An 18672-nucleotide genomic window follows, 5' to 3' on the forward strand; every position below is an offset into this window, starting at 1 on the left:
ATTGCCGCCTAGCGTTGAGGGTGGGAGGGAGAAGGGGGGTTCAAACAGACACAGACCACACCAGTGCTTGGGGAAAACATGGCCACAACTTTATTGACAGCAGCAACAGAGGAGTATTGGCGCAGCATGTGGATCAGATCCCAGAAGACATCGGCTGACCCGCCTGCCAGCCGATGGACCTCACCCCCCCCCAGACCCCGGCTGGGTGGAGGGAGCACCGAGGAGTGGCATTTGGGGGGAGATCACCTGGGTGTACACCCCTGAGTGAATCCCCTGCCACCTGGGAGTGAGGATGCCGTGGCAGCCCCCGAGCTGGGCATGCACCCCCAAGCCTCACTCCCAAGACTCCTTAAGGGAATCCCCTAACGGGAAGCCTGGGGCACGGCGGCCCCCAGCTTCCCCCAAAAGTGATCTGATCCAATGCCCACCGCCCGAAAGTTGTGACATAGATCCAAACAACGGAAAGCGAGGGAGAGGTGGGTGGGAAACGCGACGAGACGAACTGCCGAGGGGCGGGGCCGGCAGCTGGCTATATACCCAGCTGCTGGACCTGAGGGAAGACTGCAGATCTGAGGTCCGCAGCCTAGCCCCGCCCCTGCACGGAGCCGGCCAGGGAGCCCCTGATTGGCCGGCTCCCAAGTTTGAATTCTATTCACCGTCGGTCCCACCTGGGGATTCCCCGGATGGGACCGATGCGGCGAACGCTGCTCCCCCTGCTCCCTCCACCCGCCGGCGGCAAACAGGCGCCCGGTAAGTCGGACGTCTCCGCTTGCCGCCTAGCGTTGAGGGTGGGAGGGAGAAGGGGGGTTCAAACAGACACAGACCACACCAGTGCTTGGGGAAAACATGGCCACAACTTTATTGACAGCAGCAACAGAGGAGTATTGGCGCAGCATGTGGATCAGATCCCAGAAGACATCGGCTGACCCGCCTGCCAGCCGATGGACCTCAACCCCCCCCCAGACCCCGGCTGGGGGGAGGGAGCACCGAGGAGTGGCATTTGGGGGGAGATCACCTGGGTGTACACCCCTGAGTGAATCCCCTGCCACCTGGGAGTGAGGATGCCGTGGCAGCCCCCGAGCTGGGCATGCACCCCCAAGCCTCAACTCCCAAGACTCCTTAAGGGAATCCCCTAACGGGAAGCCTAGGGCACGGTGGCCCCCAGCTTCCCCCAAAAGTGATCTGATCCAATGCCCACCGCCACAAGAGCCACAAGTGGCTCCCGCCAACACTCCTATTGCTGGCACCAGCCCAAAAGGCCATCCCGCAAGTCCTGCAACCAAATGTCCTGCCCCCAGCTGGACAGGTGAACACCGTCAGGGGCGAAGAGGGGGTCAATGCGGAAGGAAATGTCCCAATGCGTAATGAGGCGGCCGCCGGCCTCCGCGATGTATCGTCCCATGGCGCGGGCCACTCTCTGTCTGATTCCGTCGACCTTCTTAGGGCACCGGGCCCCACGCCACACCCGTCTCTGCAGCAAGTCCGACCAGAAGAGGGCCGTCCGGGGGAAAAGGCCCCGAAGATGTTCCAAATCTGACTGCATGGCACGTTGCAAGTCCGGCCCCTCGCGCTTGCCCAGATCGTTCTCACCGAGCTGGATGACTACTGCGTCCGGAGGCCCCAGCCGGCGGGCCTGCCGAATAAGCATCGGCCGAAGAGCCTCCCAGAGCATCCCGCGCACGCCCATCCAGCGGATTCGCAGGTGATCATCCAGGCCCAGGTGGCTGCCCCAACCAGATGACGCCGCATACTTCCCGGCCCAATGGACTATGCTGTGTCCACAGATCCACACCACCTTCCTCGTCCCTGCAATAACAAACATCAACAAAACCACAACGTTAATGACCGACCGCCCCGCCTGGGCGGATGTAGGCCCGGAAGGCCCTGGAACGCCAGCGCCCGAGGGCCATGATGTCCCTGTCCTGCATCCCAATGCTGGCGGCCACGGTGGCGGCCCCGATGCGGAAGGAATGCGTGCTGAACTGCAGGGGGGGAAGACCGGCGGCCTCAAGGCAGGACCGCAGCAGGGCGGTGAACTGGTAGCGGGTGAGCGGAGAGAGATCCCTGTGAATGAGAAAGGGGCCCTGCAGAGACGGACGAATGTCAATGTAATCCCCCACAGCTCGCACAGGGCAAACCGCCCCCGGCCGGGCGGCCCGTAGGACTAAGGTGACCCCTCTCCCCCGCTGATCCGTCTTCGAACGCCTGATGTTAAAGGACACGCAACGGGGGGACCAGGAGACATCCGAGAGGCGAATGGCCCTGTCGCTAGGATCATCCCGGGATCCAGCCACCAGCTCGCCCACCCTCAGGGCCCCGAAGAATGCGATGGTGAAGGCTGTGTGGAACAGCTGGGCCTCGAAGGAGGACCAGCAGCGGCCGGGGAGGGCATCCAGGATGCGGCGCAAAATGGGGAGTGAGATGGGGCGTCTCCCGTCAGGAGAGGGGGGGGACAGCCTGGCCCACCCATCCACGGCCCGGCGGGGAATGAAGCCACGGCATGGGTAGTGAAAACCCAGCGCCTTGCAGAAGAAAGAGACTGCGGCTAAGTCTCTCCGCATGGTGCGGGGGGCCCGCCCCAGAACCCGCAGGTGGGCCAGGTACTGGAGCACCTGATCCTCGGAAGGGGGCAGGAGGCCTGCCTTTTCCACCCCCCAGGTGAAGCTTGCAAAGCGCTCCATAGCTGCTGAGTAGGCCTTGAGCGTGGAGGGCGCCACCGAACCAAGTACTCCCTGCATCACGATGTCACGCCAGCCAGCCACAGCTCCTCTGGGAACGGGTCGGGGGATCGCTGAGCCTCCGGTGCCAGCTGGAAGAACCTCTCCATCTGGAATCGAGACAATGCGTCTGCGAGGGCGTTATCCACACCTGCTACGTGACGAGCTGAGAAACTTATGTTAGTGGCAAGACAGATTAGAACGAAACGGCGAACCAAGCGCATCACCCGCTCAGAGCGGGAGGACTGCTTGTTGATGACCCTGACCGTGGCTTGGTTGTCGCACCAGAATACAACCCGCTTGTCCCTCAAGAGGTCCCCCCAGATTGATACGGCCACTAGGATGGGAAAGAACTCCAGAAATGTGAGATCCCGTAGGACCCCGGTGCTTTCCCACGAAGCCGGCCACCGCTTGGCACACCACCGTCCTCGAAAGAAAACCCCGAACCCCAGGCTCCCGGCTGCGTCCGAGTGAACCTGGAACTCGGAACCGATGTCAAGGGGGTTCTGCCACAAGGAAACCCCATTGAAACTGGACAGAAATCTGAGCCAGACTTCCAGATCCGCCTTGATGCCTTTGGTAAGGCGGATGTGGTGGTGGGGAGAGCTCACCCCCTGGCAAGCCATGGAGAGCCGTGCGCAGAAAGCCCGCCCTGGGGAGACCACCCTGCAGGCGAAATTGAGGTGGCCGATTAAAGACTGCAACTCTCTGAGCGTGCATTTTTGGCGCTTAAGGGTCCCCGCCAGGAGTTTCCGGAGGCGCCCCAGCTTATCCACTGGCAGCCGAGACAGCCCGGCCACCGAATCCAGCTCGATGCCCAGATAGGTGATGCGAGACGACGGGCCTTCGGTTTTCTCGCGCGCCAAGGGCACACCCAGTTCTGCAGCCAGGGTCTGGAAGATGTGTAGGCGATCTGCGCACGCAGAGCTATTAGGGGGTGCCATGAGGATAAAGTCATCCAAATAATGAGTAATAAAGGGGGCCCCGATGCGGTCCTTGGCCGCCCATTCCAGGAATGTGCTAAAGGTCTCGAAGGCCGCACAGGCCACCGAGCACCCCATGGGCATGGCCTTGTCAACGTACCATCGGTCCCGGAACTTGAACCCCAGCAAGCACTGGTCCTCGGGGTGGACAGGCAGAAGCCGGAAGGCTGACTGGATGTCGCACTTGGCCATAAGGGCCCCCGTCCCACAGGCCCGAACTAGCCTAACCGCCTGGTCGAACGACGCATACCTAACTGAACACAGCTCGGGGGGGATGGCCTCATTAACCGAGGAGCCCCTGGGGTATGAAAGGTGATGTATGAGGCGATACTCGCCCGCGGTTTTCTTGGGCACCACCCCCAACGGGGACACCCTAAGGTTGGGCAAGGGAGGGGTGGTGAAAGGACCCGCCACCCGCCCCGCGGCCACCTCCTTGCCAATTTTTTCAGCCACCACGTCTGGTAGCTCCCTGGCTGATTTAAGGTTGCCGGATGTTGTAGCCACCCGGGGACCAGTGAAGGGGATGCGGAAACCGAGCGAGAAACCCTGACGCAGAAAGAAGGCAGCTCGCTTATCTGGGTATCTGGCCAGGAGCGGGATGAGGGGGCGGAGCCTGACAGGGGTACGGGCCAGGCCAGCCAGCCCGCAAAAGGAACTAGTTTCCATTGCCTGTGGACTGGGAAGCTGTGGCGCCCGGCCCTCCTTCCTTGCGGTTGCTGTTGTTGGAGGGCCGGCCGCCGCGAAAGGGCTGAGAAGTGGTGGAACCACGGGGGCAGGCCGGGCGAGAGTGAGGACCCCCGCAGGCATCGCAGTAGTGCTCAAAGCGGCACCTAGGTCGCTGGCACTTACCCTGGTTGTATTCCCAACACAGGCCCCTTCCCCGATCCCTGCGGGTGGGCCAGCGGCCCGAGCGGGCGGACTCAACCCTGCCTTTCATGTGGGGTCCCACCAACCAGAGCCACAACTTCTGGTTGATGAGATCCCAGCGCACCCTGGGGTTATGCGAGGCCCGTTTACGAAAGGCCTCGTCGTAATCCAAGGCTGCCGTGTCCCCGGCCAGGGCACGGGCCCGCAGGATGTTCGCCATGTGGTTGGTAAGGTGCCAACCCCTGTCTGGATAAGCAGCCTGGACTACCCCTAGATACACGGTGAACCCCTCCATCCAGTTTGTGAACGTGCGTTCGGCCAGTACCTTCCCTGCCCCTTTCTTCTCCTTTTTTGAGGGGGGAGCAGACCTCCCATCCTCGGCCTCCGGCCTGAGCAAGGAGAGGACGTCCACGTAGTAGCCGTCCAAAATGCGCTCGCGGACCTTGCGGGACAAGTGAATGCCCGGGGGGTCCTCCTCGTCTAAAACGGGCACCGGGTGTGGGGCGCTGTCCCCAGGGCCCCATACCTCCCGGGGGTCCCCCTCCCCGCCTTGGTGCCTGGCCCGGCGGCGCTGAGCCCACCTGGGAAGCCCTGGGACCTGTGAGGCCACCTCCCAATAGTCCCCTTCCAGCTCCTCCTCATCGGAGGAAGAGGACTCACCTGTGGTTCCTTCGCTGTCTGAGTCCTCCTGCCGCCGCTGGCTCCTCCTCCTGCGTCCGGTCCTCCTTTTCTTGGCTGATCTTTCCCGCTGCCCACTGGTATCCCGCTCCAGGCTGGGGGACTGGGAGCCGGAGTCCCGCCGGCCAGGGCACGCCGGCCCCCTCTTTGTCTTGTTGCCCTTCTTTCGTTGGGGGACCTCGACAGGCTCAGTGGCAGGGGCGGCTGCCCCGTGTCCGGAGTTCCCCAGATGCTCCACTCTGGCTGTGAGGGCCTCCAGTGCCCTACTAATGCTCAGGAGGGCTGCAGGGCTAGGATCCATCTCTGCTGCCCCCCCCTGGGCTGAGCCTGCTCCCCTTCTCCCCCGAGGCCTGCTGGCCTTTGCTGGAGGTGGCCCCGTCAAGTGGCCCACTGTTGTGGCCCCCCCTCGGCGCAGGCTGCTGCTGGGACCCGGCTCAGTATCCCTCCGTGTCCCGGTAGAGGCGTGAGGAATAGATTGCCCACTGTCCCCTGCCTTGCCCCGGGCCTTCCTGGCCCCACCAGGCTCGCCCGCCTTGCTTGCTTTAGGGGCGGCCGCAGCTGGCCTGGAGGGGGGCCTCCGCTCCCCCCCAGCCCCCTTGCCCGCCCGCCGAGAGCCCAAATTCCCCGCCGCCTGCTTCTTGCGAGGGGCCATGCCTGCCCAGCACGGCCGCTCGGCACACAAGGACCTAAGGGGCAGGAAGAGATATTGGGGAACCCCCCCCCCCGCGGGCTCCTCTGCCGCTGGTTGCCTCGTTGGAGCTCGGGGACCGGGGCTCAGCTAAACCCCAGTCCCTCGTGCCCGTCTCCCACGGAGCCTCTGCCGCCGCCTCGGACTCCCTGCTTCTGCCGAGCGACAGGGGTAGTGTCGTTCCCGGCTGGAGTGAGAAGAGGGGCCAACTCACACCCCGCTCGCGTCCAGCCACGCTCCCCTTCGCCCAGTCTTCGCCGTTGCTCTGCTCGCCGCCCTCTTCGTCCGCCGCGTCCTCGATGCTCTTCCTTCTTCGTGCTCCGGCAAACGCGACGAGACGAACTGCCGAGGGGCGGGGCCGGCAGCTGGCTATATACCCAGCTGCTGGACCTGAGGGAAGACTGCAGACCTGAGGTCCGCAGCCTAGCCCCGCCCCTGCACGGAGCCGGCCAGGGAGCCCCTGATTGGCCGGCTCCCAAGTTTGAATTCTATTCGCCGTCGGTCCCACCCGGGGATTCCCCGGATGGGACCGATGCGGCGAACGCTGCTCCCCCTGCTCCCTCCACCCGCCGGCGGCAAACAGGCGCCCGGTAAGTCGGACGCCTCCGCATCCAGGATACGTCACTGTAACTCCTAGTCGGCTTTCAGGGCACTTTTGCCCCCCCCCTCCAGATTTGCAATGTTTAGCAATAGTTAATCTTATAATCACTAAAAAATTAATCTCTATTACATATAACCTTTCTGATGCATTGTTAATAGAATTTAATAGGTATATGAGTGTATCATATGTTTGGTATATATTCAATATTTCTTTGATTGCATCATCAGTTTTAGAATGTATAAAACACTACTTATATAAATTTCACCTTTCCCCATGTGCTGTTGGGACAGAACTGTACCACAAGCAAGTGGTACCCTTTTTGTTTATATCTTTGTAGAGTTTTGTAGGAGGATAATTCTCCCACCACCAAAATTCAAAACCTAGGATCTTAGATGGAAAAAAAATACTTCTCATGTTTCAAATTTGACATAGAGAAGTAATCTTGTGTGCTGAGGGCCACGTTATTTCATATGATATAAAATATTTTCTATTTGTGCATGTACCAGATATATAATTTGCATATCATTCCTGTGGCACAAGTGTCACACTACTATAACTGTAGGATATGGTTCACTTATTTTACATTATTATCACTTTGGAACCTGTATCCTTGAATGAAAGATTGAAACAGTGTTTGATAAAGGTTGCTAATATGTAGAATTAAGATTTACCAAATGGCCCTACTTCTTTACATGGTGAAATAACCAATATCCATCCCAATATAATGTTTATGATATTTTGTGCAATATGAATCTGGCCTGCATGAATAATTATTTTGCATAAAAAGGGAGAAGTGTTCTGAAACACCCGAGGAAGTGAACAAACACTGTGTCAGCACACTGTCATCACTGCTCTGCGCAGATATGTGCTTCTTTCAAGATGCCAGCAAGAACTTCCACTTCTTTAGGTGGGGGTACAAGGACAATGCACTCAACACAGGTAAGCACGGAAGGGGAGTCCTTGCCTCAGGCTGTGACAGCTGCAGCTATTGATCCTGTCCCCTGCCCCGTACCTACTTGGTGTACTGCCTCAGCAACTCTTCTCCTCTTAACAGTAGTATATACAGTGGAGGGGGGCAGGGCTCACAGATAGGTTGGCAGCATTTCATTTTGATTTCAGCATACTATGACACTGTTGTAACACCCCCTGCAAATGTGGGACACAAGAGGCTCAACTTCAGTCCTGGCTGACTAACTGCTACCCCATGGCTTCTTCTAGGCACCACTGATTATGCCGGTTGCCCTGCAGAATCAGGGCCCAATGGAGCAGTCCCAGGAGACAGCACAGAAAGAGTTGCAGAGAAGTTCCCTACAAGGCATAGGTAAACTCTGGCTCAACTGCTACACTGTGTCCCTCACGTAGCATGTTCCCACCTTGTGGGGAATAACTAGTGTGCATGTTCAGAATTTAAGCTCATTTTCTGTTTGTTGCTTCTGCAGTACATTTTTAATAACTGCTTTTGCATCTGTTTGTCCTCCTTGCAGTCAAGTTCTCCAACGGGTAGAAACCACTGGATTCCCATTCCTTCTGCTGAGCCTGTGAAACAGCCAACAGCTGCAGTGGCCGGTGTTGTGGGCTGCCAGCTTTCTTGCTGGACACTGCACCTTTGCAGGCTGTTTAACAGACGTTCATCCAGCACAGTTGTCCTTCTCATGGGAATGCCGTTATATGGACAGCTCTGCCCCGATTCTGTGGAAATGCAGCTTGTAGAGGCACAGGAGCCTTGTCAGAACAAAAATGATGACCACTGTCTTTGTCTCCTTGCTGCCCAGATGCCTGAAGCTGTTCAATAAATGTGTGTATTTTCTCACAGCCATATCTCTGTTTGATTAGGGTTTAGATTTGGAATCTGCTCCCACATCTTGCTCCTGACTCACCTCAGGTGACCTCAGCACGAGATTGCACTGGTAGAGAGCTGAGGGGGTTGTGCAAGACTTGAACAGGTATGCTCTTGTGAGAAGTGGGAAACTCCTCAGGTGGCACAGACCCCCCAGATCACTGCTGGCATCCAGTAAGCCATGCAGCCTGCATGAGCGTGGGAAAGGGACAAGACAGATGGGACACAAGTGTTGCTGGGGTGAGTGAGAATAGGTGATAGTAATGAACTCCTTAAGTGTAACAGAGGAATGGGCAATTGCTAGCCCAAACGATTGGTGTGTGGTGCAGCCACTTTTCTTTACAGTCTTCCCTGCCCTGGTGTACGTGATTGGTGTTGACACCACAGCTGCTGAGGAATCCCTGTGCAATGTTTTGTGTCTTGTTGTTTTAATGACCATTTGGGTTAGGGAGTCACTCGTGAGTGTTTGTGTTGTGGCTTGTAGTCTGGCCTCCTTTTTCTCTTTTGCTACTGAGCAAAAAGTGGTCTTTGCCTTGCTGCCAGTATTCATAGAATCATAGAGTTGGAAGGGGCCATACAGACCATCTAGTCCAACCCCCTGCCCAGTGCAGGTTCAGCCTAAAGCATCTCTGACAAGTATTCATCCAGCCTCTTCTTGAAAACTGCCAGTGAAGGGAGCTCACCACCTCCCTAGGCAGCTGGTTCCACTTTTGAACTACTCTGACGGTGAAAAAGTTTTTCCTAATATCCAGTCGGTACCTTTGTGCATGTAGTTTTAGCCCATTGCTTCACGTCCTACCCTCTGCTGCCAACTGGAACAGCTCTTTGCCCTCCTCCAAATGACAGCCTTTCAGATATTTAAAGAGAGCAATCATGTCCCCCCTCAACCTCCTCTTCTCCAAACTAAACATTCCCAAGGCCCTCAGCCTTTCCTCGTAGGGCTCAGTCTCCAGACCCCTGATCATTCGTGTCGCTCTCCTCTGCACCCTCTCGATTTTGTCCACATCCTTTTTGAAGTGAGGCCTCCAGAACTGCACACAATACTCCAGGTGTGGCCTGACCAAGGCAGTATAGAGAGGGGCTATGACCTCCTGCGATTTCAATGCTATGGCCCCTTTGATACAACCCAGGATTGAATGAGCCTTTTTTGCCACCGCATCACACTGACTGCTCATATTCAGTTTACAGTCCACTCTTACCCCAAGATCCCTTTCACATATACTACTGCCCAGAAGTGTATCCCCCATCCAGTATTTGTGCTTCCCATTTTTGTGGCCCAGATGTAATACTGTGCACTTGTCTTTGTTGAATAGCATCCTATTCACAGCTGCCCACTTCTCCAGAGTATTCAGGTCTTGTTGAATTTTAATTCTATCTTCTTGGGTGTTTGCTACTCCTCCCAATTTGGTATCGTCAGCAAATTTAATGATCAGCCCTTCCACTCCTTCATCCAGATCATTGATGAAAATATTGAAAAGTACCAGGCCCAAAACCGAGCCCTGTGGCACCCCACTGGACACCTCCCTCCAATCTAATGAAACGCCGTTGACCACCACTCTTTGAGTGTGGTCCTCCAACCAGTTCCCTATCCACCGAACTGTCCTATAGTCTACTCCACAGTCTTCCAGTTTGCCCATCAGAATGTCATGGGGGACCTTATCAAAAGCTTTACTGAAACCCAGATAAATCACGTCAACAGAGTTCCCCCGATCCAGTAAGCTGGTCACTCGATCAAAGAAGGAAACCAGGTTGGTTTGGCAAGATCTATTAGGAACAAAACCATGCTGACTTCCCCAGATCACTGAGTGGTCCTTCAGATGCTTACAGATTGATCCCTTTAAAATCTGTTCTAATATCTTCCCAGCAACAGAAGTCAGACTGACCGGCCTGTAGTTTCCCGGGTCATCTTTCCTCCCTTTCTTAAAGATTGGGATAACATTAGCTCTTCTCCAATCTTGTGGCACATCCCCAGTCCTCCAGGAGGCCTTGAAGACGATGGACAGGGGTTCTGCAAGTTCTCTGGAAAGTTCTTTCAGCACTTGGATTCCTTTGGAGGGATCCAAACCCGTGGCTCCTGTTTGCTACATGGGTGCTTGTCCTTAGTAAGCAAATGGATATTTGACTGGTAAAGCTTTTGTGAGTGTGCAGTTGTGTATTCATTTGTTGTTGCCCTGGGGCTGCCTGGCAAAAACCTGGTGCTCCTGAGGCATTCTCCATGAACCTTAAAAGAGAGCTGTGGGTGGTGTGGCTATAGAGGCCCTATTTCCTTCCCTTTATGTGCTTCTGGAAAATGGGGACATAGTTCCAGGATAATTCCAGATCTCAGACTTAACAACAGAATCAAACAGGAGTCCAATAATCAATTATCTTTCCTTCCAATCTCAAAGTGTACTTATGAAGATTTCAAAAAACAAATTCTCTAGTATACTAGGGACATATGCGCGAGGGTGTTGTCTTCCCTCCCATGTTGTGTTCTATGCATGGACAGGGGTGGGTTGATATCGGGATATGTGGTTGTGGTTGTTGGCTGCTTCCATCTGATGCATGCATCATCAATATGCTGCACCAAGAGGGGGGGGGGGTTGCTATTGTGCAATTATTTTATGCTCTTCACACTTCGATGAAAGGTCTTTTGTTTTGTTCAGTTGACCCTTGCAGACTCACTTAAAAGCCTAGGGGTTATCCTGGATCCAGCATTGCTACTAGAGAAGCAAACTAATGCAGCTGCAAGAAATGTCTTCTTCCGAGTCAGTCGAGTCCAGAAGATGGCCCCCTATTTTGACACTGGCCACCTGAATTCATGCCATGGTAACATCGAGACTAGACTACTATAATATACTTTACATTGGTCTCCCCTCAGAGTCAGCTCAGAGACTCCAGTTGGTGCAGAGCACCACAGCTTGATTATTATCAAGAGCTAGTTGGAGTGTGCATATTACTCCCATTCTGTAGTCACTCCATTGGCTACCCTTCAGTTACTGGGCTCAATTCAAGGTGTTCAATAAACTAAATATCAAGTATTTTGATACTAAGTTCAAGTATCATATACAATTCAGGTATCATATACTAAGATGTTCATAACCTTGGTCCCTCATATTTAGAGGACCACTTCTCTCCCTGTGTTCCACTATGGCAGCTTCACTCATCTGAACAGGACCTGTAAGGAAATGGTTGAGAGAGATGGTTTGATTAAAGGGACAGGAACTGTAGGCTATACTACTGTACTGTCTATTGCTGTAAGTTTGCTCCTATTGTCTAGTTTGTGCATCATTTAATGTCATGTCATATTACTTAGGTTTTGTTTCAGCATTGTTTCAGCCCTGTATCAGATTTCTGCTTGTTTTCAAATTTCTTCAACTTGTCTTTTTTTATTGAATGTCCTGGGTGTTGATTATATTGACTTACATTGTACAGCCTCTCTTCAGAGGCTTGGTTAAAAGGGGCAAAGACACACTGACAAGTAAGGGGGAGCTGGGGAGCCAACTGCCTCTGCTCACTTATCCACATTCGCCTCCTCCATCCCCCTCACATGGGCCCAGCCTCCAAATGTTGTCCTCCACAACCAAGGCTGGAGGCATGGTGTGTGTGTGTTCTGACCCTAGCCCTCTAGCATGGCCTATGTCTAACAAAGGCAGAAGCTCCCAGGGAATGTACTCGACAGATTCGCTTTGGAAGGCAACCTGGGCAACCTGTATCCAGGCATCACCTTCATATATGGCAGTTCAATAAAGTCTGCATTGTTCCACAACTCTCTCCCAGTCTGCTTGCTTGTATGTGGCTAACAGTAGCTCAACACCCCTCTGCCCCTTCACATATCTCAGAGGATGGCCTCTGGCTCAGGACTGGTAATGATGGGGAGGCTCCTGAAGGTTTTCCAGGCGCCACTTGACCTCTGTTTTGTTCTGCTGCACAAGAGAGCAGTGGTCCACTGGCACATGGGAGGCTGAGCCCACACTTAGCTCCCCACCCCTCTTCTTCTTCAGACACACTGCAGACAGTGGGGTGCAATTTTGGAGGGTTGTCAAGACAGTTTGTGGCTACTCTGGGGAGGGGGTGGCTCTAAGGGGGTTCCACACTTTCCCATAGCACTGCTGGTGTCTGATAAATCATGCAGAGTTTGCACATGGGGGATCTTAGTTCAATGCTAGGGTGCCGTGACCATGGATGCAGCAGAGAGGGACTTGTGGAATCATCTACTGGCCAAACTGGTGGATTTCTGGATGCCTCATCAGCTAGGCCATCCTGCTCCTGCTTTTCCATTTGCAGGTTTGGGGGGGGGGGGGGTCAGACTTGGGGCTTTAGCCTGCCTCTCCCTTCTCTCAAGTGGGGTTTGAAGCAGGAGCCCCAGCCATGCTATCCCAGTGTCTTTCCACTGAGCCATGCCAGTCTTTGTGATATTATCTGCCTGATGTGGTTGATGGTGATGTCAGAGTTGTAGCAGGGTGTCTAGTCTCTGCTGACATGTCTCTTGGGAACTTCCTTTCCTGACTGTAGCTTGGGGGCTGGTACTGAGCATCATGGGCTGCAGGGTCGAGCCTGGTCTGGTCTTTTTGGTCCCTTTACCTTTCTGTTTTAACTTTTGCTGCCAGTCTGGCCCTTGCCAGCCGTGGGGTGGGCACCCTTCTGCTTCTTGGAATTCCAAGAGGGGTATGTGTCCCCTCTGGGCTGGGGAAAGGGCCTCTTAAGCCAAGTGCCTCTGTGGGGTGCTGCAGTTTTGGCACCCTATCTGCTGGCTCTCTGAGGAGGAGGGGAGGGATATTGACAGACAGATGCTGCATTGGCTCCACTTTTAGCTGCCACTCACAGAGATGTCAGTGTCAGCTGCTGTTTGATTGGTGGATGCTGCCAGAGTTTCTATGGAGACTGAAGAGCTTGCTCTGCTGCCTGTGCCAGTCTGAGTTTCGCCTGCTGGCATATTTCCTTCCTGAGCGTTCTTAGAGGGCAAACGGATGCTGCCAAAGTTAAACGGGCATCTGTACGCCCCTGTCACAGTGCCCCTTAGGACTGCTCTTTTAAATGTTATTATAGCAATGAGTTTTTCTGCCTCTTTTATAATTATGGGAGTAGGAGTCATACAGTAAGGTTAGCAATAGGTTCAGAGCAGACAAATCAAAGAACTATTTTACACAGCGTATGGAATTTGCCACTAGTGTAATGAAAGCCTTGAAAATGATTAGATTCATGGAGGATGTTTCTGCTGGTGGCTATTGCCTGTGCTAGGTAAATTAACCTCCTGTCTTCACAAGTGGAATTGCCTTTGATTGGCAGTTCCTGGGGACAAATATACCCTGCTTGTAGATTTCCCAGAGGCAGCTGATTGGCTATCACTGGAAACAGGATGCTGGACTGTGTAGTCTCTTGGTCTTCTCCATCATGGCTGTTTTTACATCCTTACTTATTAGATGTACTATGAAACAGTGCTAATTCTTTTGGGTTTCTAGTCAGATTTAACTGATATTTTTGTCATGTTACATAACATTCTGTTCATGATCACAATTAATGTTTATTCAGGGAACTGACATTCCACTTAAATCAAACTAGCATGACTGTAATTACTCAGTTCACTATTCTTTCTGAATTATAGGTACTTGAGGTGTCATCCCCAAATTAATTTTGTTAAAGTGACTGGGCCTGAAATTTTATATTGCAGTTCCTTTTCATTATGAGAAAGACCAGGGCTTTTTTTCAGGGGGAACGCAGTGGAACAGAGTTCTAGCACCTCTTGAAAATACTCGGCAATAGTGCTTGAAAATAATATTATTTCAAAGAATCCCATGTTTCTTCCTCATTTCTCTCTTGAGAGTTCCACCACCTCTTTTCCCAGAAAAAAACCCCCCGAGAAAGACTGATTTCTGTTTTCTCTCATTCTACTTTGGTTGCATTATTAAGAGCTTTTAACCAGATAATCTTTATTTTTATTTTGTGAAAAACATACTTTCATCAGCCATACATCATGCAGTAAAATGGAGACAAAACCATACTGAAACAGAAAGCCTAGATACTGGGTATCTTGGTAAAGGTTTGATGCCTTGTGGATAATATTCTATGAAGTGCTTTTATAGTGCACTGAGCATCTTCCATGGCAGCAATTAACTTCGTGGCTCAGAAAAAGTGTAACAGGCAAAACCAAACTGAAATTTGAGGGAGCTGATATGTCACTTTTCTTGTTTGCCTCTCTTCAACTATCTAAAAATTTAGCTTGCTCACATGACTGAACAAGAACTGAGGCAAATATGTCAGTCTCAGGTGTTCTTTTCTTCTGTACCAATTTGGCTTTTGTAATTGGTAACTATGGAAATGAATTGCAAATTCAGGAGAGAAGCACAAATATCAATTTAAATATATCATTTCCTGTTTTAAATGTTTTCCAAATCCTAACAAAGAAAAAAGAAGGGGGAGGGAAAAATCCAAACTCAACCCGAAATATCCTGAAAATGCTACAAGGTTCAAACTATATCAAATAAAATATAATCAAAATAATTATTTCTTATTCAGTGTACACAATAATAAAAACAAGGGGCCTGAATGTCAGGCTGCATTGAGTCAGAGCAAGCTTTAGATAAGCTGTAATATGTTCCAACTTCCAAACACAGTTGATGAGCATGTCAAATGACTAAGACAAGACCATACGCTTTTTGGCCCCAGGGACTTTCCTCTGTGGTAATTAATACACATTTTTACAAAGATTCATAAAGATAAAACCCACACATACAGAAACTAGTATATATCAATTTAACAAGTGGAACAAAAAGTGGAACAAAAAATGTTTGATTGTCATTGTTAAAAAGTGGAACAAAAATGTTTGATTGTTATTATAAGAATTACATTATTATGCAGTATTCAAAAATATTCTAAAAGTTTTTGCAAAAAATAGACCCACTTATACCTCCTATAGTGTGATATTTTTGAATTTTATTTTATTTTTTTATTTCTTAAATGTTTTCCCTCCAATATCAAAATGCGAATTGCTTGTAGACTGCTATGCATTCATGCAAACTCCAGAGTTCCCTCTTTGCAAAAAAAAGCCCCCAAACAGCAGTTCAGTGCTTAAACAGGCCAAGGGGTTGTGCCTGCACTGGTTTTGGCTGCTTGTGCAACTCATAAATGTAACTTTTGTGGTGAATGCAGCTTCTTCCATTGCTCTGTAGAAATATTGCAACAAAAACACTATTATGTCTCAATACAAAAGGCCAAAATATATCTGGCCAGGCATTCTGTGAGTTGTATCGCTGATTGCTGTGGGTAGGGTGTTTGGAAATTACATGGTCTTTCTGTCTAGGAGAGATCTGTTGTGTTTTTCTCATTTATTTGCTTTATTTCTGGCACCTCATTTCTGAGTTTATGTGCAGTTGGCATTCATTGGTTCAGATTTACCAGTCTTCATATTCAGTTTTTTCATGATGCATGAGGATGGAATAGTCTCTGGAATAAACACTAATCAGCTCCCTTCCTCATTTCACAGCCATATGGCAAAAAATGCTCAGTCTGGCCGTAATGGAAGCCAGAGAAAAAGCACTTAGTTATTGTTGCATTGTACTTGAAAGCCTGGAGACTGATTAGAACCCGTTTGCCTTTACGTAGATACTGATTGAACTCCTGTGATACAAATGTGATGCTACCCATGGTTTTTGTATAGCCATTCGTATATGGGGTGGCTGCTTGGGTGTGCACACAGTGGCTCCCATCTCATAAAGACTCGGTAGTTCACATGCAGAAACTGGCTTTCAGCACATGTTAGCATGCACTGAAAAAATCCCTGCCAGTATCTGCTGAAAGTCAAATGCTGCTCATGACAGTAGAGGTAGTTGACATGCTGGGAGGCCCTCCCTTCTTTAACTGTTGCCAATCACCCAAATGAATGAGACCCCCAAAGAGCTGTCTTGGTTATTGAGGAAGGGCTTGATAAAATCCTGGAACATGAGAACTGAACAGCAGTGCGCTAAACCATTTTGCTTGGCTTCCAGGGACAGTTCTCTGCCAAGTAGTCAAGATGGACCTCTCAGACACTATCAGTGCCATTGGGTCCAGCAGTGTGGGAAAAAGTGACAGGTATGCCTTATGCCATTATTACTTCCTGGACCCACACAGCTACTAGCTGTGTCTGTGGCAAACCCTTGATGTACTGGCAGTGCTGCTGGGTCTCAGCTTGTTCCTAGTATGTCTGGCCAGGTACACACCTTGTTTGTCTCCCCACCTCATTTTGTTTGGCTGTACACCAAACAAATATCTTCACTAGTAGGCCTTGCATTTTTTCAGCTCTTGAACCCCTAAAATTTCCCTACTTTTGCCTTAGAAATTGATCCATTGCTCTAAGGCTTGACTTTTGGGGGCAAGTCCTTTGATGCTGCATTAGCTGTACCTGCTGTGACGAATTCCATTTCCAGGCTCACCAGAATAAACATTCAGTGGTGTATTAAATAAACATAAACAGTACAGAGTTTTATGATGTTGCTTCACCCCCTTCCATTGCAGATGTTGACGAATGTGTTGATGGGACTGACAACTGCCACATTGATGCCATCTGCCAGAACACTCCCAAATCATACAAGTGCATCTGCAAATCTGGCTATACCGGGGATGGGAAACACTGCAAAGGTAGGGAGAATAGGTTAATCCATAGAAACAAATATGGGAGGAAATCCAGCCATGTTTATGTATATGCATCTATGATGTCAAATAAAGAGAAGTGCAATCTCTTCTGTAGAATTGTGTGTTGTTCTGGCTTCAGTGCCCCCAATAATGCCCCCCTAAGCAAGCAGTTTAAGTGGGAAATGGGGAAATGGCACAGGGCAAAAAGTTCATCTCTCCTAATCCCTGCACAGCTTTCCCAATCAAATTAGAAGCCCCCTTGTGCCTGGTCAGTGGTTACATATAGTAAAAAACTATCAGTTCAGGGACCTCCAAGTTTTGAATGTAGTTTGACCCTGAATGATAGTGTACAGCTGGGTTTAGTTGGGGTAAGGAGGATGGTTGCAGTAATTACTTGTGAGTAGTTCCAGTGAAGGGGCAAGAGTGAAGGTTATTCACCTGGCTTGCTGGGGTCCCTAGGAGGTGGGAGAAGGAGGCTGATGGGAGTGGATGCTGTAGAAGAGCCTCATGGGGAGAACAGTTGACAGCTCCCTGGCCAGAGCAACAGCCGGAATTAGCTGGTTGCCAGGTGCAGGCAATGGACTGCTGATGCTACATGCTTACCCTAGCTGGATGTGAGACCCAATGCTGTGATTTCTTACTTCTGGGCCCTGGGAAAGAGGTCAAAGAATTGGAAGGAAAAGAGCTATAAAAATGAAGCATATGCCAGAAGAAGGTGGTGAAAGATAGCATGGAGAAGGTGAGGCAGAGGAACAGAAGGAAGAAGAGACAAGAAAGACAGGGAGATGAGGCAGATCTGGGGAGGCTTACCTCAGCAGAACTCTGCCTTAATGAGGTTGGGGCAGAGGGCATCCTTGCCATGGTGGACCTGGGTGTAGAGATACAAATTTTTTAAGCCATAGTAAAAATGCCCTCCCTCCCCATTTCTTTAAAATGGAAAATTTGGGGAAAATTGAAATATATGCAATGCTTTTATCAAATCTGTATTTTACTGTTTTAATTGCAAAATTTATAATGTAGTTAGCATATAAAATTGTACTATATGACATCTTTATAGAGTTTAGAAGGATAAATGTCTTAGTTTTCTACAAAGCAGTGAATATACTCAATATTTGAGAGACAGAGAAAGCTGCAGACTGCTCCACCTTGGACATCCTTAGCATATGTATCTTAGCTTTTGCCATCTTATAGGTAAGGGAAAAAATAAAAGTTGAAAATAGAAAACAGCTTTTGTAGAGAAAAGTAGAGAATATATTATTTGGATAGAAATGATCTCATAACAGCCACAACAGGATTAAATCAAAAATTGTTATTATCTAATGCTATAAATTGTCTTATTTAAAACTCTTCATACTATGTATCTTGAGCAAGTAATACTTTGTCTTACAAAGCATTCCTCTCCTTCCAAAAGAGAAATTTCGTAGGAGTTTTTTTAAAGCTCCCCCTTATTTCCCATTGCAAGTCCCAAGGGAAAAAATGCAGAGGGAGGGGTTCTCCTTCAGTTTTTCCAGCCTTCACATCTCTATCCAGGGAACGTGAACCGTGGGTCATTTGTATCTGCAAGCCCAATAATAAAACTATTTGTCTGAACAGCTAGACCTCCTTGAGCCACTATGGAAGGGAGTTTTAATGTGTACATCCCCCTTGATCCCATCACAGTTCCACAAACTAGTCCTGATTAAGCTGCTTCACCAGAAGAACACTGTATTAAG

General features: G+C 50.6%; 2 protein-coding genes across 2 annotated transcripts in view; one reads left to right on the forward strand and one right to left on the reverse strand.

Moving 5' to 3' along the window:
* Positions 1-1838: 1838 nt before the first annotated feature.
* On the reverse strand, positions 1839-2738 carry LOC129330390 (integrase/recombinase xerD homolog). Its single transcript, XM_054980418.1, has one exon. It carries the CDS (start codon positions 2736-2738, stop codon positions 1839-1841), a length of 900 nt encoding a protein of 299 aa, XP_054836393.1.
* Positions 2739-6465: 3727 nt separating this feature from the next.
* Positions 6466-18672, forward strand: part of SCUBE3 (signal peptide, CUB domain and EGF like domain containing 3) — a 157856-nt gene continuing 145649 nt past the window's right edge. The window contains exons 1-2 of the mRNA XM_054980419.1: positions 6466-6523; positions 16844-16966. Of these exons, the coding sequence (XP_054836394.1) occupies positions 6466-6523; positions 16844-16966 (181 nt within the window). The remainder of the gene's footprint in view (positions 6524-16843; positions 16967-18672) is intronic.

This window comes from Eublepharis macularius, chromosome 5 (genome assembly GCF_028583425.1).
Source record: "Eublepharis macularius isolate TG4126 chromosome 5, MPM_Emac_v1.0, whole genome shotgun sequence".
Lineage (NCBI taxonomy): Eukaryota > Metazoa > Chordata > Lepidosauria > Squamata > Eublepharidae > Eublepharis > Eublepharis macularius.